This window comes from Salvelinus alpinus, chromosome 1 (genome assembly GCF_045679555.1).
Source record: "Salvelinus alpinus chromosome 1, SLU_Salpinus.1, whole genome shotgun sequence".
In the NCBI taxonomy this organism is placed as follows: domain Eukaryota; kingdom Metazoa; phylum Chordata; class Actinopteri; order Salmoniformes; family Salmonidae; genus Salvelinus; species Salvelinus alpinus.
The window spans coordinates 68,553,909-68,576,511 of NC_092086.1; the positions used below are offsets into that span (position 1 = coordinate 68,553,909).

The 22,603-nt window shown below is 45.2% G+C and overlaps 1 protein-coding gene across 2 annotated transcripts in view; it reads left to right on the forward strand.

The window, feature by feature from the left end:
* LOC139583970 (serine/threonine-protein kinase 32A-like) overlaps positions 1-22,603 on the forward strand; it is an 81,889-nt gene that overhangs the window by 47,687 nt on the left and 11,599 nt on the right. For both annotated transcript variants that reach the window (XM_071415459.1, XM_071415467.1), the window contains exons 6-11: positions 10,764-10,801; positions 14,761-14,850; positions 15,547-15,650; positions 16,388-16,504; positions 17,015-17,140; positions 18,077-18,205. In XM_071415459.1, the coding sequence (XP_071271560.1) occupies positions 10,764-10,801; positions 14,761-14,850; positions 15,547-15,650; positions 16,388-16,504; positions 17,015-17,140; positions 18,077-18,205 (604 nt within the window). The remainder of the gene's footprint in view (positions 1-10,763; positions 10,802-14,760; positions 14,851-15,546; positions 15,651-16,387; positions 16,505-17,014; positions 17,141-18,076; positions 18,206-22,603) is intronic.

Sequence of the window (22,603 nt, forward strand, 5' to 3'; positions counted from 1 at the left end):
TTTTGCAGCGGCTCAACTCAGCCAAACAGCTTTGCTCAGTACAGCTCTGCTCAGCGCGACACAGTTTCCAACTGGCACTGTGTATCTTTCTGGTTCCCTGTGCAAGTGAATGTGGCACTGTCCAGACATCGTTTCTCCAAACGTACTGTTTCATCATCTTGCTCCCCACAGCTCTGCCACGGCCCACTGTGTCCCTGACTTGGCTTGGGTTCAGCAACACCTCGAGCACAGACACATTATCTCGCTCAGCGAGTCTCTCTACCGCTGAAAGTCATTTGTTAAAAGGAAGATAAATGGCACACATTTGTCAACACTTTCTCATCCCACAGTGTTATGGCGCCTGAGAGGGATGGTTCTGTGAGTAAACGACGCTTCCGTCTTCCCAATGAAAAGTTCAGTGTTCTGTATCTATAGTCTGCATAACTATTTCATGACAGGAGGAGACATATGTGTTCATATTTCAGACTGTAAGTTAGGTAAAGCAGAAGAAGGTAAATTAAACATCCTTTAAACTCACAACAGTGGATTTGTGAACGTTGGTTTACCGGGAGCATGACAACATATTTGTCGTCTACCCTAAAATAATAGTTAACTACTTGTATATTACAGTCTTTACAAGACAGTCTTTTCAAAGACACTTTTTTTGTGAACTTCCAGCGTTCTCCCTATGAGTTTGAGTTAGTAAATAATTCATCTGTAATAATTGTGATTCAGTGAGCCGTGCCTCAGAATGCCTTGTTCAAACGGGCGCTCTCTGAAGACCAACCGACTCAAACCGGCCCAAATTAGATGGGAGCCAGATGAACGCTCGTCAGGCAGTGAAATCCAAGCACTGTGTCTATGAATAAGAAATAGCATAACCAACCTCCACTCTGCCACTTCTCCTGTGAGAGCTGTTATTATTACTGTTATTATTTAACTGATCAAACTCAAGTGAATGGAAGCTCTGCTTCGGCTAACCCCTTAGCTCTTAATGGGGTTGAGGCTGTTCGTTTTAGATGCAAGTTGCTTGCCGCGGTTAGTTGAGGTTTCCCTCCACGTTCAAAGTGTGCTGCTGTCTGATGATCCCTCTCATGGCCGGTGGGCGTGGGCGGCTGGCTTCTGCTGATGGATGACTGGTGCTCCCTCGCTGTGCTGCTCCAGCCTGCTTTGCTCTACTCTGGGACATCATGGGGCAGAACCTGCCCTAAGGCCTGGCGGCTGTATGTGCTGTCCGTGGTGCTATCTCTGACCTTCCACAGTACTGAGGGAGTCATCAAAGCAGTCCTCATTAGGAGTTGGCTGCAGAGTGGGTCATGTGCAAAGACGATGATACGGAACCTAACAGCCCAAACCCCCTCTTTCCAGTCTTCTGACCTGTGTGTGGCGGAGCACATTGAAGGACTTTTGGGTCTGTCCCAGGCTGTCCTCTGTCTCCCTGTATCAGAGGGGTGTCAGGTGACCAGGTGCAGGTTTTGGTTACTCCTCTCATCCTGATAGCTGGTGTAATGAGATCATTAGATCCAGGTAATAGGTTGTTGGACTAGTCAAGCGAGAGAAAAGCCAGGCGGATCGGTTGCACTGCCCTTCAACCCCGCCCTTCCGTTGCTGCCTTGGCAGGATCACCAATGAGCCTCACTCAGGACGGGGGAACCGAACAAGGACGCGTCCCAAATGGTACCCTATTCACTATATAGCCTAACACATTACTTTGGACCAGGGCCCATATGGTTCTGGTCAAAACTAGTGCACTATATAGGGAATCATCTGGCCTGTGCTGGAGATGAGTTTGTTTAATCTAACATCATAGAAGGGCATTGATCTTCAAGGACAAATATGCTCCTTTACTCAATATAGTGTCTATCAATGGGAATATACACCGCACAGCCATTTTTCTATTCACAACTCGCCCTTTGCAAACGCTGCCTGTGCAAGCTCTCGAAAAGATGAAAGAGAGCGGGAGAGCGAGTGATGAGAGAGAGAAATGGAGAGAAAGAGCAAGAGAGAGCAAGAGAGGAATTGAGAGAAGGAGACCAAAAACACGTTGATTCCACATGTTTCTTCCTGTAAGGGGAGGAAAAGAGCAAGAGAGCGATGAAGAGAGAGCGAGAGAGAGAAATGGAAAATGAGGTGCACATTTCTTTGGGACCGATGAAGCCCTTGGTAACACCTCCAAAAATCCTTCTATTAAAAGTGGCAAAAAAGAAGTTGTACGCCAGTTGACGTGACACCTATAATAGTCCCCCAGCCAGCTGGCTGTGGGTACATCAGGCCCGAGTCCATCTGTTGCTCATCTCTAATTGCTGGAATATAACGATTCCATTCCCTAATGAGTTTGTAGCGCGAGACGAGGGCCTAGCACGGTGCTGTACCACTGAAAAGATGGGAAATGATAACGTGGGGCCCATGCTAATACTACGCCCAGGGAAGGTGGAGGTGATTTGGCCTCTAGCTACACCAGGAGTGACAGTCGGCCAGGAGGTAGAATGACTGGGAAATCTAGAGGTGAAAGAAACACTTGAAAAAGAAAAGGAGAGCCGCACACTCTAGGAGCTCAGATGCAATAATTGAATAATCTAATAACCAACGTTTCGACGGACAAGCTGTCTTCATCAGGGAGGACAGATTGTTTGTCGAAACGTTGGTTATTATTAATTGCATGTGAGCTCCTAGAGTGCGTGGCTCTCCTTTTCTTTTTCTAGAATGACTGGGCAGACACAGGACAACAGCAGTGAAGGAGAGGGAGACAATATGAGTCTGAACTTCTCTGGTCCCAGATCTGTATGTGCTTTATTCATGGCAACTTATCTGGGACCAGGCTATGTCTGAACACCAGCACATTCTATCAACACAAATAAGCTTTCCCCCCCTTTGTCTTCTACTAATAAAAGTCCATGAACGAGGAGCAGGGCCAAGGTAATTGCCTAGGTAATTCTTATCAGACAGCGGTCGGGGCTCTCATCCTAGAATTACGCAGGCAGGGTGCATGTGATTCAGCTGAATAGAAAATGCCGAACAATAAACGGTGGGTTTTTAGAGAACGGGTGATAAAGCCCCAATGTTTCCATATCTCAGCCAAGGTCATTGTCTGGGTGACAGCAGGGGTGCGTGGTGGATGGCTCCGGCTGGCTCCGGCTCTCACAGTCGCACCCATAATCATCAGCAGGCAGTTGAGTGGCGCAGCAGCTCCTGTCTGGTGTTCCACAATGGCTGCCATGGGTTTTAAATATAAAACACCTCTCCGTGCAACCGTTGAGGGAAATGTCAACTAATTAAGTGCAACACATTTGACCTTTTTAACCCGGGCTGGGTACACTGACGCCTCTGGGTACACTGACACCCCCGCCCCACCAGCTGCAGCAGGCACCATTTTAATATGCTAATCAACCCTGTCCGCTGATGTGGTTGTCAGGACTAATGAGGCTGGGAAGCCGTGCTCCAAAGGCTCATGGTTAGTGGACATGATCTCCTGACAGGTGCTGCTGCTACTAGCGCGCTGAGTGATTGATCCAGTGTTATGATCCAGAACTCTACAGTATGTTGTCAGCTATCTCCAAAGCCCTGATCGACACATGGCCAGATGGGATGATGTGTCATGTACTGTATCTTACATGAGATCTTTTTATTCTGTCACTGAGGTGATTATCCAACGTTGTCATCCATCATAGTCCTTTAAGGGACATTTATAAAATGAAGTAGTGTCTGATCATTACAGAGAAGGACCATTTAGGGCAACTTTATGAAAATGAGGACTAATGCAAAGATAGGGTTCCCTGGGGAATTAAGGTTTTCTACATCACATGTCATTTTCATACAATGGACAACAAATACAGTAGGGTTGTTCTTTGAAGTAGCTCTCTCTGTTTCATCATTGATCTTTGATGCTCATAGTAAAGTCTGTGTGATCTGTCCCCTGTGCGGTTCTCATACAAAAAGGATGGTCTGGTCCACACATGTCCCTCTCCTCAGGTTGCTCTGGTTTTCCCAATACCCTACCTGCTGATCGAAACACACGCATGCTCACAACTACACACACACTAGGCTTGTGTGGTAAACCATATATAACATATACCGGGGTGTTTGGAACTAGCCACGGGATGGTTTTTCAATACCATCAATACCGTTGAAACTATTTCTTTGAAGTTTTTCAATAAATGTGAACATTTATAGCTACTTTTTAAGTAAATACCTTCAGACAACTTGTACAATACATTAGGAGATAAAGCAGATCGCATTCTTCATTTCACCTGTCCCATTATTTTACATGATGAAGCTTACCGTAGTTCCCCAGAACAGTTGACAGAGTCACGTGTTTGTTTTTAACCAGCACAACAGAAAGAGTCCAGCTGTGTACTTGCTAGTTAGCTACAGTGGCAAGAAAAAGTATGTGAACCCTTTGGAAATACCTGGATTTCTAAAAAATTGGTCATAAAAGTTGATCAGATCTTCGTCTAGGTCACAACAATAGACAAACAGTCTGCTTAAAATAGTAACACACAAACAATTATACGTTTTCATGTCTTTGAACACACTGTGTAAACATTCACAGTGCAGGGTAGAAAAAGTATGTGAACCCTTGGATTTAATAACTGGTTGACCCTCCTTTGGCAGCAATAACCTCAACCAAACGCTTTCTGTAGTTGCGGATCAGACCTGCACAACGGTCAGGAGGAATTTCGGACCATCCCTCTTTACAAAACTGTTTTAGTTCAGCAATATTCTTGGGATGTCTGGTGTGAACTGCTCTCAAGGTCACGCAACAGCATCTCAATCGGGTTGAGGTCAGGACTCTGACTCTGATAAGAGTTCCGGCGCCGAAAAGAGATGGCCGCCTCGCTTCGCGTTCCTTGGAAAATATGCAGTATTTTGTTTTTTTATGTGTTATTTCTTACATCGGTACCCCAGGTAATCTTAGGTTTCATTACATACAGTCGGGAGGAACTACTGAATATACGATTAACGTCAACTCATCATCGTTCCTACCAGGAATATGACTTTCCCGAAACGGATCCAGTGTTTTGCCTTCCACCCATTACAATGGATCTGATCCCAGCCGGCGACCCTGTGCGACGCCGAAAAAGGGGCAAACGAGGCGGTCTCGTGGTCAGGCTTCGGAGACGGGCACATCGCGCTCCACTCCCTAGCATACTACTCGCCAATGTCCAGTCTCTTGACAATAAGGTTGATGAAATCCGAGCACGGGTAGCATTCCAGAGAGACATCAGGGATTGCAACGTGCTCTGCTTCACGGAAACATGGCTAACTCAAGGGACGCTAACGGAGTCGGTGCAGCCAGCTGGTTTCTTCATGCATCGCGCCGACAGAAACAAACATCTTTCCGGTAAGAAGAGGGGCGGGGGGGTATGCCTTATGATTAACGAGAAGTGGTGTGATCATCATAACAACACACAGGAACTCAAGTCATTCTGTTCACCTGATCTAGAACTCCTCACAATCAAATGTCGACCGCATTATCTACCAAGGGAATTCTCTTCAATCATAATCACAGCCGTATATATTCCCCCCCAAGCAGACACATCGATGGCCCTGAACGAACTTTATCTGACTCTTTGTAAACTGGAAACCACACACCCTGAGGCTGCATTCATCGTAGCTGGGGATTTTAACAAGGCTAATCTAAAAACAAAACTCCCTAAATTCTATCAGCATATCGATTGTGCTACCAGGGCTGGGAAAACCCTAGATCATTGTTATACTAATTTCCGCGACGCATATAAGGCCCTCCCCCGCCCCCCTTTCGGAAAAGCTGACCACGACTCCATTTTGTTGATTCCAGCCTACAAACAGAAACTCAAACAACAAGCTCCCGCGCTCAGGTCTGTTCAACGCTGGTCCGACCAATCTGAATCCACGCTTCAAGACTGCTTCGATCACGCGGATTGGAATATGTTCCGCATCGCGTCCAACAACAATATTGACGAATATGCTGATTCGGTGAGCGAGTTCATTAGGAAGTGCATTGACGATGTCGTACCCACAGCAACGATTAAAACATTCCCAAACCAGAAACCGTGGATTGACGGCAGCATTCGCGTGAAACTGAAAGCGCGAACCACTGCTTTTAACCAGGGCAAGGTGACCGGAAGCATGACCGAATACAAACAGTGTAGCTATTCTCTCCGCAAGGCAATCAAACAGGCTAAGTCCCAGTACAGAGACAAAATCGAGTCGCAATTCAACAGCTCAGACACAAGAGGTATGTGGCAGGGTCTACAGTCAATCACGGATTACAAAAAGAAAACCAGCCCCGTCGCGGACCAGGATGTCTTGCTCCCAGACAGGCTAAACAACTTTTTTGCCCGCTTTGAGGACAATACAGTGCCACTGACACGGCCCCCTACCAAAACCTGCGGGCTCTCCTTCACTGCAGCCGAGGTGAGTAAAACATTTAAACGTGTTAACCCTCGCAAGGCTGCAGGCCCAGACGGCATTCCCAGCCGCGTCCTCAGAGCATGCGCAGACCAGCTGGCTGGTGTGTTTACGGACATATTCAATCAATCCTTATCCCAGTCTGCTGTTCCCACATGCTTCAAGAGGGCCACCATTGTTCCTGTTCCCAAGAAAGCTAAGGTAACTGAGCTAAACGACTACCGCCCCGTAGCACTCACTTCCGTCATCATGAAGTGCTTTGAGAGACTAGTCAAGGACCATATCACCTCCACCCTACCGGACACCCTAGACCCACTCCAATTTGCTTACCGACCCAATAGGTCCACAGACGACGCAATCGCAACCACACTGCACACTGCCCTAACCCATCTGGACAAGAGGAATACCCATGTGAGAATGCTGTTCATCGATTACAGCTCAGCATTTAACACCATAGTACCCTCCAAACTCGTCATCAAGCTCGAGACCCTGGGTCTCGACCCCGCCCTGTGCAACTGGGTCCTGGACTTCCTGACGGGCCGCCCCCAGGTGGTGAGGGTAGGTAACAACATCTCCACCCCGCTGATCCTCAACACTGGGGCCCCACAAGGGTGCGTTCTGAGCCCTCTCCTGTACTCCCTGTTCACCCACGACTGCGTGGCCATGCACGCCTCCAACTCAATCATCAAGTTTGCGGATGACACTACAGTGGTAGGCTTGATTACCAACAACGACGAGACGGCCTACAGGGAGGAGGTGAGGGCCCTCGGAGTGTGGTGTCAGGAAAATAACCTCACACTCAACGTCAACAAAACAAAGGAGATGATTGTGGACTTCAGGAAACAGCAGAGGGAGCACCCCCCTATCCACATCGACGGGTCAGTAGTGGAGAAGGTGGAAAGTTTTAAGTTCCTCGGTGTACACATCACGGACAAACTGAATTGGTCCACCCACACAGACAGCGTTGTGAAGAAGGCGCAGCAGCGCCTCTTCAACCTCAGGAGGCTGAAGAAATTCGGCTTGTCACATAAAGCACTCACAAACTTCTACAGATGCACAATCGAGAGCATCCTGTCGGGCTGTATCACCGCCTGGTACGGCAACTGCTCCGCCCACAACCGTAAGGCTCTCCAGAGGGTAGTGAGGTCTGCAGAACGCATCACCAGGGGCAAACTACCTGCCCTCCAGGACACCTACACCACCCGATGTCACAGGAAGGCCATAAAGATCATCAAGGACAACAACCACCCAAGCCACTGCCTGTTCACCCCGCTATCATCCAGAAGGCGAGGTCAGTACAGGTGCATCAAAGCAGGGACCGAGAGACTGAAAAACAGCTTCTATCTCAAGGCCATCAGACTGTTAAACAGCCACCACTAACATTTAGCGGCCGCTGCCAACATACTGACTCAACTCCAGCCACTTTAAAAATGGGAATTGATGGAAATTATGTAAAAATGTACCACTAGCCACTTTAAACAATGCCACTTAATATAATGTTTACATACCCTACATTACCCATCTCATATGTATATACTGTACTCTATATCATCTACTGCATCTTGCCATCTTTATGTAATACATGTACCACTAGCCACTTTAAACTATGCCACTTTATGTTTACATACCCTACAGTACTCATCTCATATGTATATACCGTACTCTATACCATCTACTGCATCTGCCATGCCGTTCTGTACCACCACTCATTCATATATCTTTATGTACATATTCTTTATCCCTTTACACTTGTGTGTGTGTGTAAGGTAGTAGTTGTGGAATTGTTAGGTTAGATTACTTGTTGGTTATTACTGCATTGTCGGAACTAGAAGCACAAGCATTTCGCTACACTCGCATTAACATCTGCTAACCATGTGTATGTGACTAATAAAATTTGATTTGATTTGATTTGATTTGATTTGACTGGGCCACTCCCGAAGGCGTATTTTCTTCTGTTGAAGCCATTCTGTTGTTGATTTATTTCTGTGTTTTGGGTCGTTGTCCTGTTGCATCACCCAACTTCTGTTGAGTTTCAATTGGTGGACAGATAGCCTAACATTCTCCTGCAAAATATCTTGATAAACTTGGGAATTCATTTTTCCGTCGATGATAGCAAGCTGTCTAGGCCCTGTGTCAGCAAAGCAGCCTCAAACCATGATGCTCCCTCCACCATACTTTACAGTTGAGTTGAGGTTTTGATGTTGGTGTGCTGTGCCTTTTTTCTCCACACATAATGTTGTGTGATCCTTCCAAACAACTCCGCTGTAAGTAAATGGCTGAATTAATAAGGAGATGGGGCATCATGTAGTGTAGCTTTCTGCCGTGTTTGAGAAGTCAAAGCACTTTGGATGAGTTTTCTGTACGGCTGCCACTGCTATCTTGAGTTCCTTGCACTTTTCTCGGCCCCCAGTCTGCTCCTCCCCCTACTTATCCTAGCAGAGCATACTAGCTAATGTTCAATCGCTGGAAAATAAATGGGACGAACTGAAAGCACGTATATCCTACCAACGGGACATTAAAAACTGTAATATCTTGTGTTTCACCGAGTCGTGGCTGAACGACGACATTAAGAACATACAGCTGGCGGGTTATACACTGTATCGGCAGGACAGAACAGCAGCCTCTGGTAAAACATGGAGCAGGGGCCTATGCATATTTGTAAACAATTGCTGGTGCACGATATCTAAGGAAGTCTCAAGGTTTTGCCCGGCTGAGGTAGAGTATCTCATGATAAGCTGTAGACCACACTATCTACCAAGAGAGTTTTCATCTGTATTTTTCGTAGCTGTCTACATACCACCACAGACCGAGGCTGGCACTAAAACCGCACTCAATGAGCTGTATTCCACCATAAGCAAACAGGAAAACGCTCATCCAGAGGCAGCGCTCCTAGTGGCCGGGGACTTTAATACAGGGAAACTTAAATCAGTTTTACTTCATTTCTATCAGCATGTTAAATGTGCAACCAGAGGGGGAAAACAATTCTAGACCACCTTTACTCCACACACAGAGACGCGTACAAAGCTCTCCCTTGCCTTCCATTTGGAAAATCTGACCATAACTCTATCCTCCTGATTCCTGCTTACAAGCTAAAATTAAAGCAGGAAGCACCAGTGACTCGTTCTATAACGAGATGAAGCAGATGCTAAACTTCAGGACTGTTTTGCTAGCACAGACTGGAAAATGTTCTGGGATTCTTCCGATGGCATGAAGGAGTACATCACATCAGTCACTGGCTTTATCAGTAAGTGCATCGAGGACGTTATCCCCACAGTGACTGTACGTACATACCCCAACCAGAAGCCATGGATTACAGGCAACATTCTCACTGAGCTAAAGGGTAGAGCTGCCGCTTTCAAGGAGCGGGACTCTAACCCGGAAGCTTATAAGAAATCCCGCTATGCCCTCCTACGAACCATCAAACAGGCAAAGCATCAATGCAGGACTAAGATCGAATCGTACTACATTGGCTCCGGCGCTTGTTGGATGTGGCAGAAATTCTAACTCCTAAACTTAACCTTAACTCTAACCCCTAGCCTAGCTAACATTAGCGAGCTAGCTAATGTTAGCCACCTAGCTACAATATGTAACATATACGTTTTTTGCAAGTCGTAACACATTGTATATTTTTCCAAATTTGTAACATATTGTACTTTTGCAAATTCGTAACATATTGTATGTTATGTAAATTTGTAACTTATAATACATATTGTAATTCATAACATTTACAAACTGTGTGATGGACATCCACAAATGAATACGGATTTGCAAACAGAATAATGCAAATTTTTCTGAGACCAGGTTGTTCTGACTGGGCTGGAGAATCAGGCCCTCGGAATTAGGATGTGTTCTAAATGGCACCCTATCTATCCAAATAGACTGCACTACTTTTGACGACAATGCTCTGTGGTGCAGTCTATTTGGATAGATAGGGTGCCATTTAGAACACAACCTGATTCCGAGGGCCTGATTCTCCAGCCCATTTGGGATGCAGTGAATGTTTGGCTGGAAAAGCACAGTTCCTGTCAGTCCAATTTAAAGACATTGGGACATTATTGCTAGTGATATAACTGTGTTTGACATACTGTGAGTTTCTGCGTGTGTTGTTTTTGTTTATTTGTTCTAGGCCGATATTGTTCTAAGGATGTAACGTGACATGACACATTTTTTGTTGTTGATTTGTTCTCTGTCCAACAACGATACAATATTGTCATGGTGATGTTGATGGAGATGGTCAGTGACCTAATGCTGCTCTGTGTGTGTGTGTGTGTGTGTGTGTGTGTGTGTGTGTGTGTGTGTGTGTGTGTGTGTGTGTGTGTGTGTGTGTGTGTGTGTGTGTGTGTGTGTGTGTGTGTGTGTGTGTGTGTGTGTGTGTGTGTGTGTGTGCTTTCCAGAGACATCAAACCTGACAACATTCTGTTGGACGAACACGGTAAGACGGCTCAGCCAATGATTTATGTCGTAAATTATGTCTGTACACAAATTATGTGGTGTGTTATTCCATCCATGCTGTGTAAGGAACGACCTCCACTGAATGAATGATAGATAAGTTTAGATTTTATCAATGGCGCTACCATTATGCAGCCACATATAGTCTGTGCATACACACACACACACACACAACCATACATACAAACATTCTCACTCACACACACACACACACACACACACACACACACACACACACACACACACACACACACACACACACACACACACACACACACACACACACACACATGAAGGCGGGCACACGTGTACACACACACTCACGCACACACAGACACACCATTCCACACACATGCTTGCTTGCACACACACACGCACACACTCTCTTTCTCCCACTCTCTGGTTTAACCTCCTATAGAGAGCGAGAGAGCGAGAGCGAGAGAGAGAGAGAGAGAGAGAGCGAGAGCGAGAGAGAGAGAGAGAGAGCGAGAGAGAGAGAGAGAGAGAGAGAGAGAGAGAGAGAGAGAGAGAGAGAGAGAGAGAGAGAGAGAGAGAGAGAGAGAGAGAGAGAGAGAGAGAGAGAGAGAGAGAGAGAGAGAGAGAGAGAGAGAGAGAGAGAGAGAGAGAGAGAGAGAGAGAGAGAGAGAGAGAGAGAGAGAGAGAGAGAGAGAGAGAGAGAGAGAGAGAGAGAGAGAGAGAGAGAGAGAGAGAGAGAGCCTGTCTCTTTTGCCCTCAGGACTTGAGATGCTATTAACTTCAACGTTATTTCTTTCTCATGCTGTGCCTGTGCTCTTTATCCAGACATTACCTGCTCATGTACATGTCCCCTGATCATAGCCTGTCAACTACAGTAGATGTCTGAATGCAGTAGCCTCAGGACTGAGCTGCTCTCCTGGAACACAATTTGTCATTACACAGGAGCCGAGTCCAGCTCAGCCTGGGTTTTTCTACCTTAAGTTTACCACTGAACTTTGAAAAACAACACGGGTCAAAAGTGCATCCCCGTGAAGTGTTTTCAAGGAGCACAAGGAGTCCTGGAATAGTTGACCTATCTTTACCTCATGTGCCCTTTCTGATGAGAATAGCATTTAGTATCTCAGAAAAACAATTAACACACACACACACACACACACACACACACACACACACACACACACACACACACACACACACACACACACACACACACACACACACACAATATATGCGGACGATTACACACTTTACATGTCAGCACCCAAAGCCAGTGAGCTCACTCAAATTTAAAATAAGGAGTTACAGTCAGTACCAGAATGTGTGATTAATAATAAACTGGTCTTAAATACATCTACAACTAAAATCAAAACATTCTCCAAGACCTAAACCTCAACTAGAGCTGTGCATAAAAGTTGTGACTATTGAGCAAGTTGACGAAGCTAAACTCCGAGGTATAACATTGGATGGTCAATTATCACTGTCAAGTCATATTGAAACGTTGTTGTGAAAATAGGGAGGGGTATGTCTGTTATTAAAATATGTTTGACTCAAAAATCAACTGTACTAGTTGATCAGGCTCCGGTCTTGTCCCATCTTGATTACTGTCCGGTAATATGGTCAAGTGCAGCAAAGAAAGACCTAGCAAAACTGCAGCTGGCTCAAAACAGAGCATTATGCCTTGCCCTTAACTGCACATATAGATCTAACATCAACAACATGGATGCCAGTGTTTCCTGGTTGAGGGATAACAAGAGATGAACTGCTTCTCTTCTAGTTTTCATGAGAAATATAACTGTGATGAAAATGCCCAGTTTGTCAGCGTAATCAAATAGCATTCAGAATCAGACACCCATACAGTACATTCCCCACAAGACATGCCGCCAGGTCTCTTCACAGTCCCCAAGTCTAAAATGAAATCATGGCAACGCACAGTATTATACAGAGCCATGATAACATGAAACTCGTTTCCGTCTCCAATTACTCAAGCAAACAGCAAGATGACGTTAAAAACAAATGGATTAAACAACATCTCATGGAACGGCAGGGACTGTGGGGACACACACACAAACGCACACATGATTTTTCACTTGTATTGTTTGTATACTATTTTTGTTCGATTTTTTTGTTGTTGTAGATCGTTGTATTTTAAATGTGCGTGACTGTCCTTGTCTATCAGAGTTGAGTTACTTGTCATGTTTTGTGTTTTCTGTGGACCCCAGGAAGAGTAGCTGATGCATCTGCAAAAGCTAATGGGGATCCAAGTACACAAATAATAAACAAATGGACACACTGTCAATAGGGTGACAGAAGGCGTTAGGTCCTGCACTGCCCTCTGCAGGTTAGGTCCAGTGACAGGGGTATAGTTCATGGACCCAGCAGCACCATAAAATATGTGGCCACCTCCTTCATGCCTAATGTTGCATAGGGTTCACAGCAGAGAGACAATCCGTGAGGGAGCCTGGTGAAACGCATTCTCATCACTGCCATACTTGGTCATTCTCTTGTGATTTTACAGACACACACATGAACACAAATGTGTGTGCACACACTAACCCTAACCCTAAATTTAAACTTAACCTCTAACCCTAACCCTGAACCTAACCCCTAAGCCTAAAATTAGCGGGGACCGTTGGGGACCGGCGAAATGTCCCCACAAGGATAGTAAACCAAAATGTTTATGAGGGTTTCGTCTTGAAATGTCCTTTGTATTTTTTTCACACACTTTTATTTTACTATGTCAGTATGTATTTGTTTCCGATGTTCTGGCATCAAACTGGTGGCCGTTGTGAACACAGTCAATAGCTGAAAGAGTTTCAGAGTTAATTGAAAATAAGGCCATTGTTGATTAATGCTTTTTTCATTAATTAGGCTATTTTCTCCTGAACCATGTGGCCTATCTACTAGAAACTAATGGACATTATGGACACAGATATAAATCAATGTATACTTTGTCCGAGTCATTTTTTCAAGTTACTCAAGTATACGTTACCAAATTTACGATAGATTACCAAAGATTTTCTGTTAATTACCAAAATTACTGAAGTTTCTGGTAACTGTGGTAAAATACTGGTAGCTTTGCGATTCTAGCTCTGTGGCATAAAACACACACACACACAGTCTTGTACAGCTAACCTTCTGGGGACACTCAATTCAGTCCCATTCAAAATCCTATTTTCCCGAACTCTAAACCTAAACCTAACCCTAACCTTAACCCAAACCGTAAACCTAACCCTAGCTCCTAACCCTAAAACTAACCCTCGCTCCTAACCCTAACACTAATTCTAACCTTAAGTCTAAACCCCCTAGAAATAGCATTTGACCTTGTTGGGACCAACAAAATGTCACCAGTTGGTCAAATTTTTGTTTGTTTACTATTGTTGTGGGGACTTCTGGTTAAAAACACACACACACACACACACACACACACACACACACACACACACACACACACACACACACACACACACACACACACACACACACACACACACACACACACACACACACACACACACACACACACACACACACACACACACACACACACACACACACATCAGCTTATAAAAAAGGGTGTTCAGTGTGCATGGCTGAGGCTTCAGTCCACCCCACACACAGAAAGGTTAGCCGGTGGCTTTGGCAGCAGGCACTGAGGCTGCTATTCCCTCTGTGACCTGCTCTAGGGAGCGACACCATTTAACCCCCAACCAAATCATTCACTCACGGTGACTACATTATGAATGCAGCCAGAGTGAACTGTGAGTTCAAACAAAGAATGCCCTATTACTAACGACTGCATTAACTCGGGCACCCCACCCAGCACAGCACAATGTAGGGCAAAGACAGTTTTAGCTGCTTGATGCCTGAATGCTGCCGGTTGTCAGTAGACTGCCTATAAACCTCGATTCAAATAAACTGTAATCAAGAATTCCGAATACGACTTTCTCTCCTGTTTCCGTTCTACAGGACATTGTCACCTGACAGACTTCAACATCGCTGCCATCGTCAAAGACGATCTAAGAGCCACGTCTATCGCAGGGACCAAACCGTACATGGGTAAGTAGCTACACAACACTTATACCACTGAGCTAATGTGAAGACGACACAGCTCAACGCTACAGTACTGTGTCTTTCTAGTTTCAGAGTAAATATATCTCCCTTTCAATGTGGATGCTTATGCTTCTTACATTTCCCTTTCGTAACGTACCATACAGTATCAGATCAATGTTGTTCCTTCTGCTCTGGGGGATCGGATGTAAATGAATAGAATTACAGACTGATTCGACTGTGGAGTTCATTGACCCCGGGTCCTGGCCGACCGGTGTGTCTCGTCCAGCGTGATTAAGAGGCATGACGAATGGATCAGTTTAGTGGGACTGACACCGAGGAAGCAGCAGGGAACAGAAGAGGAGAGGGAGGGAGGAGGAGACGATGGATTTAGATCCCGATTTAAGACTGCCGTAAAGGATAATGTATAATTTAATCGAAATAAAGTACATTCATATTCCAAGTGTTCAGAGGGTGGGGATCTCCAGGAACATTCATTTATTTATAAAAAGGAACAGAGTCCTTTTTGGTGAAGGGTTTTGAAGGGCTTGGTTCTAGCGTTTTTTTGTGAGTTTTCAGTAGCAGTTTTGATGGGTTCCTTTTTTGGTTCCATTTAAAAGTGTTGGTTTTCAGTACTAACTAGTACTACTGTCCAGTCTGGATGAGCAATGACAGCTGATTGTGTCCGTGCCTCCCTCCCCCCAGCCCCGGAGCTGTTCCAGCCACACGAGGGAATACACCCTGGCTACTCCTTCTCTGTGGACTGGTGGTCTCTGGGCGTCACTGCCTACGAGCTTCTGCGAGGACAGGTACAGAAACAAAGCCCATCACAGCCCATCCCCAGCCTGTAAATAATGCATGCTAAAACCTACAATACATGCTGTTACTGCTCCTAGAATAGTCATTTAAGAAAGAAAAGAAGAGACAGTGACAACACCTTTCCCTCCAAGCCTGCCCTTAATATAACCATGAAAATACCCCTTAATATTATCATGAAAATACCCATCTCAGCCAGCCTCACCATTCAGATGAAGGTGTAATTACCCTAGCTTGGTCCTGTTTGTGTTGTTTTACCAACAGATCTGGGACCAGCCTGTGACTACACTCAGGGCATATCTTTAGTTAGGAGAAGAAAAGACAGGGAGGACAGGGGCAGTACTCCCACTAAGCTCCTGCTGGGTACCTACTGTAGTATGACAGGGTCAAGCTGTACAGCAGCCCTCTGAGCCCCCTCTCCCCAGGCTCTAAACCCCCTCACCCCAGGCCCGGCTGGATTGGACTATCAGTGGCAGCCAGCCCTGGCATCCTTAAAGCACCGCATATCAATCACTGTCACAGCCCCAGCCATAATCTATCCCAAACACAGGAAAACTGTCTCTCCCCTGAGAGAGGTAACACAGCATAAGACTGATGTGGTCTAGTTTAAATCCAGATTTAGACATTTCTCTTCAGGCAGTTTTAGGGACTATTGTGTGTATCTCTGTGTGAGGACCCGGTAACCCTGACGACCTCTGTGTGATAATAATGCTCTGTCCTGGCCCTCCAGAGGCCGTACGTCATGCGCTCCAGCACACCGGCCAATGAGATCCTCCAGATGTTCCACAAGGTCAACCCCAGCTACCCCATAGCCTGGTCTCTGGAGATGAAGACCATGCTCAGAAAGGTACAGAAAGATCTGCATACTGTGTACTGTAGACACTTGGTCACCTTGTATTTCATCCCTAAATTCCCCGAATGAATAATAAATGTGCATTGTTTTTGTACTGTATGCTATTGACAACCGGTGACCTTTGAGCCATGACCTTGTTTACTTGAACTAGAGTTGTATTTGACCCCTACATTCCTTGAAAGACTAATTGTTATTACATGCTAGGATGATCGGTTTTGTAAGCCATGTAAGCCGTATCCTTTGTCATCATGAGGTTATAACTGGAAGCCTATAAGGCTGAGTGATCCGATTCTATGTTGGTAATTCTCCACTACAGACAAACTGTAGCTCAGTGCTGAAGTAGCCTACCCCTACACCACTCATCTACATTCCTGTGGTGTGTGTGATGTGTGTGTTCCTGCTCTTCCTCCTCTTTACCTCCCCTCTCCTCTTGTTCTGTTCTCCTCCCCTCTTGTTCTCTTCTCCTCCTGCTACTCCTCCTCCTCTTCCCTTCTCCTCCTCTAGTTGCTGTGTATTGACGTGCACCAGCGTGTGTCCTGCCTGGCTGAGCTGCAGGATCTAGACCTGCTGTCTGATGTCAACTGGGACACTGTGCTCAACAAACAGCTGCCCCCCGGCTTCATCCCCAACGTGAGTCAGACCACAACATTATGCCGACGTTGCCACGACGTTGCCACAGCCCAAACAGAGACGTGCGTCACCACGGCCCCCCTGCTGGTCTGAGGAGGCCGTTACGGGTCATTAGAGCTCATGCCTCTTACACACACACACACAAACAACACACACACACACACACACACACACACACACACACACACACACACACACACACACACACACACACACACACACACACACACACACACACACACACACACACACACACACACACACACACACACACACACACACACACACACACACACACACACACACACACACACACACACACATACACATACAGCCTCTGCATCTCCTCAGGTGTTAGGAAGCAGGTGTGTGACAAGCAGGTAAAATGATGCATGCACGGTAGTGGCGTCATCAGCCGTCATGCAGTAGGTAGAGCTGTTCGGTTGGCACAGTAAGCTAAGCTTGTACCTACCTCCCATCCTTGCACAACCTTACCAACACCCGATCGTTTGGTGCCAGGGAGCGGAGCTTTGACTTGTGAACCCTCGCTTCATACCTGACAGCTCATGGAGGAGTTGAACGATGAATGGACACTGATTCAAGGGGACTATCAGCTGTTGACTGATAACAGCAACACTACAGGCTGTCATTGGTTACCAAGCTAACAGGAAATTACAGTATCTGATTCCCTGTGGTGTGTGATTATAGAGTGAATTCCCTGTGGTCACTACAGCCGGCCAGGTAGGAGAGATAGGGAAGGTCGATCGATTGAATCGACATCCTCGCTCTATAGAATAAATGCTTCATCCTGTATTGTGTTTCTTCCTCAGCTCCTTACCAACAACTGTGGCAGGGTGGCCGCTATGATCTATTTCAAATCCCAGATTGCCCCTTTAAATGTTCATCCTGTGTTGTGGCCTTCTGTTCCTCTTCCAGAGGCGGAGGCTCAACTGCGACCCCACCTTTGAGCTGGAGGAGATGATCCTGGAGTCCAAACCGCTGCACAAGAAAAAGAAAAGACTAGCCAGGAAGACCAGAGAGCAGGGCTCCAATGGGTCCCCCCAGGTAAAGCCTCACCCTAACAACAAACCCCTGCCTCTCAATGGTTCCACTTCCTTCCAGAGCTCACCATCAGTCACAAGAACCGACTGTGTGTGCATGTGTGTCCATTTAGCTCGGCAGCAGGTGATAAGTAGCCTTTAGTTTGTCCCTTAAATATGTCCCGCGTGGATGTAATGGATGGAAGAAGCACATTTCTTATCTGAATAAATGAACGATGTGGACGTTCCATGCGTGAGGGAGAAGGAGAATGTGAAGAATGCAATCACTCTCTCTCTCTTTTTTCTCTTTTTTTCTCTCCTTCACACTTTCTGTACGTCCACATAAATCAGCCAAGTCCTCTCGGTGTTTACGCCGACCGTGAGGAAAACACCCAAAGGTTAATTTGATCCCCCAGTAAGAGTCAATGGGGGGGGGGGGGGGGGGTTAAACACACACACATACAGACACACACAAACACACGAAAAAGAGCTGGAAAGATTGGCGTCAGTGATTTCATTAAAGGTGCTTTTTCCGTGGTGGTGGGCATTCATCAAGCATCCTCCACCGTTTACGGGCAGAGAGTGCTGCTGTGTACTGGACTGGCTGCTGTGACTGCTGCTGGGGGCCATGTTGTTAATGATGCCACTTGTTCAAATCAAATGGTATTTGTCACATGTGGCCGAATACAACAAGTGTAGAGTTTACAGTGAAGTGTTTACTTACGAGCCCTTTCCCAACAATGCAGTTAAAAAGTAAGAACATTTACAAATAGATCAAATAAAATAGTAACACAATAAAATAACAATAACGAGGAAATATACAGGCTATATACCAGTACCAAGTCAGTATACTGGGGTACGAGATAGTTGGGGTGATTGATTGAGGTAATATGTACATGTACTGCAGATAGGGAGTGAAAAGCAGAAAGTCCGGGTAACCATTTAATGAACCAGTCAGCACCCCCTCCTACTCCTGTCCCCTCCCTTCTCCTCGTCTTCTCTCCCCTCCCTCCTCGTGTAAGCTTCTCTACTTTCTATTTCTCATTCAGTACAGCAGACTGCTTCTGTTTGCCATCCCAGTGTAAGTGATCGAGTTACAGCCTTTTAAATGTTGTTTACCCAACACGAGGTGGTGCACATGAATGCACATGATCGGAGGGACTCCATCGGCTAATCAGGAACCATCGACTAAACGCCTCGTGTCAAGGGCCATTATAAAGTATATCAGTTTCTCAGTTTAGATTCTCTCCGTTGTCAGCTACAATAAATAGATTTTATGTGACTCTTTTCCAATAGAGGTAATACATTTGGGTGGTATGGGCACAAATCTTGTTCGTCAGTAGCAATAATAAGCCAGAGCTGGCCCCAAATTGAGTCATGTTTTATGGAAGCTGACAACTTTTGTGGGAACTCGCCCAAGTGGAGCTCTGTGAATCTCGCAGTGCTTTAGAAAGACATGATGCAGATTCTTCTTCCCTGGGTTAATGTAGAAGGTTAATTCACACAAACTGAAATGCTCTATAGTAATGAAGTAAGTGTATTAACCCACTGGGCACACCACCTCGTTTCAATGTGGTGAATTGGGTAATATTTGGTAGATACATTGATCAATGCGATTCCAACCTGTTTTCACCCACTCAAAAGACAGCCAAAAGTTTGTTGAATTCCCAATGTTTTTAGCTCAGTTATAGATAATTTGTAGTCTGCGATGGGGGAGTGATTGCTTCCTACAAGAGCATAAAATATGTGCATTTCTAGAGGGGCTGTGTTTTCCATGTTAAAATGTTATGGGATGCATTTTCTCCATTGTTTTTGATGGTAGGCCACTCTGGTAGGCCTACATTATCATCAAATAGCTACAGTAGCCTACTTGACCACTGTTAAAACTAACTTAAAGCGGGTACAGCCTCAGTGTTCACAGTAAACGCGCACCGGACGTTGCACAGAATTCTCACAAAGTTCAAGTTTGCGCTCAGCAGATCTGAAATTTGCTCACTGACGAAAAACATTAGAACGAACATTGCCTATATGTATTGTTTCATCCTGGGCTGAATTTAAACAATAGCTGTTGATTACTTCCCAAATGCTACTGTATATAGACCTAACTAGCATCGTTGATGAGATGTGATTGCTGAAGTATGGTTACATTTCATTTGCTCTGTTGAACATACCCTTTGGAAAGACTTCGATAGCAACACTGAATCTATTAATTGGAGATTGTTCAACAATCATTCTCACGATAGCACATTGGTAATAGTAAGTGACAAATATCAAAGCTAAGCAGTGCTGGGTTTGGATAAAACCCTGGGCGGGAGACGGAAGGGATAGATGTAGATAGATCAACTCTCCTTAAGGAGGTGCCGGCTAGCAGAGGCGTCATGCCCATAGGCCCTGTGCCCCCTCAGATTTGTCCTGTAAAATGATTATATACTGTACAGTGGGGGAAAAAAGTATTTAGTCAGCCACCAATTGTGCAAGTTCTCCCACTTAAAAAGATGAGAGAGGCCTGTAATTTTCATCATAGGTACACTTCAACTATGACAGACAAAATGAGAAAAAAAAATCCAGAAAATCACATTGTAGGATTTTTAATAAATTTATTTGCAAATTATGGTGGAAAATAAGTATTTGGTCACCTACAAACAAGCAAGATTTCTGGCTCTCACAGACCTGTAACTTCTTCTTTAAGAGGCTCCTCTGTCCTCCACTCGTTACCTGTATTAATGGCACCTGTTTGAACTTGTTATCAGTATAAAAGACACCTGTCCACAACCTCAAACAGTCACACTCCAAACTCCACTATGGCCAAGACCAAAGAGCTGTCAAAGGACACCAGAAACAAAATTGTAGACCTGCACCAGGCTGGGAAGACTGAATCTGCAATAAGTAAGCAGCTTGGTTTGAAGAAATCAACTGTGGGAGCAATTATTAGGAAATGGAAGACATACAAGACCACTGATAATCTCCCTCGATCTGGGGCTCCACGCAAGATCTCACCCCGTGGGGTCAAAATGATCACAAGAACGGTGAGCAAAAATCCCAGAACCACACGGGGGGACCTAGTGAATGACCTGCAGAGAGCTGGGACCAAAGTAACAAAGCCTACCATCAGCAAGGGCATTGAAGATGAAACGTGGCTGGGTCTTTCAGCATGACAATGATCCCAAACACACCGCCCGGGCAACGAAGGAGTGGCTTCGTAAGAAGCATTTCAAGGTCCTGGAGTGGCCTAGCCAGTCTACAGATCTCAACCCCATAGAAATTTTTTGGAGGGAGTTGAAAGTCCGTGTTGCCCAGCAACAGCCCCAAAACATCAATGCTCTAGAGGAGATCTGCATGGAGGAATGGGCCAAAATACCAGCAACAGTGTGTGAAGACTTACAGAAAACGTTTGACCTCTGTCATTGCCAACAAAGGGTATATAACAAAGTATTGAGATAAACTTTTGTTATTGACCAAATACTTATTTTCCACCATAATTTGCAAATAAATGTATTAAAAATCCTACAATGTGATTTTCTGGATTTTATTTCCTCATTTTACAGGCCTTTCTCATCTTTTTAAGTGGGAGAACTTGCACAATTGGTGGCTGACTAAATACTTTTTTGCCCCACTGTATATTTTTGGTGGTTTCCCTGTAGTACAACTAGACACCTAGCAATTTTATGAAGTTGGCTTTAGCTAGCCCTGGGCCTCGTTTCCCAGTTGCGATGTAACTTAAGCACTATGACGATAGTACCAGATGCATCATTATTCACGAGGCAGCTTTTTAAGTGTTTCCCAAACATGCACGGAGAGAGAATGTTCACTAAGTGCGTCGTTACACCATGCGTCGATACTGATAGGATCAAAAGAAAAGCAGAGCTGCTCTCAGACCAGCTTTCTCCATTCAAATCTTACCTTAACATTAGAATCATTCCACATGAGCGATATTACCACCCAGGGCTGCAAATAGGATATTGAGGCGACTTATTATGCTTACCAAATAATAATGCAGTAAATCACAGATTGGGCAGAGCATTGCGCAAATGTTGTCACACATCATGAAACACATTTTGGCAAAAATGACAGTCACAAGATACAATTCAATTGATTGAACATGAAATAGATTTAAATATGATTAAATTAGCCTATACAGGCCCATGTAGCCTATGTATCATCTTGGTTTTCATTTGAAGCATCATTCTATCCTTCACTTGTTTGTAACAATTGCAAATACTTAGGCAATTTTGTATTTGCAATCAACTTCGTTCTGAAGTTATCGGCAGTCACAGTCAGATAAAACGTATTGATCCTATGTTTAGCCACCCTCCAGCCATCCTCACGTACTTTGTGCCCCTGTCACGACTTCCGCCGAAGTCGGTCCTTCTCCTTGTTCGGGTGGTGTTCGGCGGTCGACGTCACCGGCTTTCTAGTCACCATC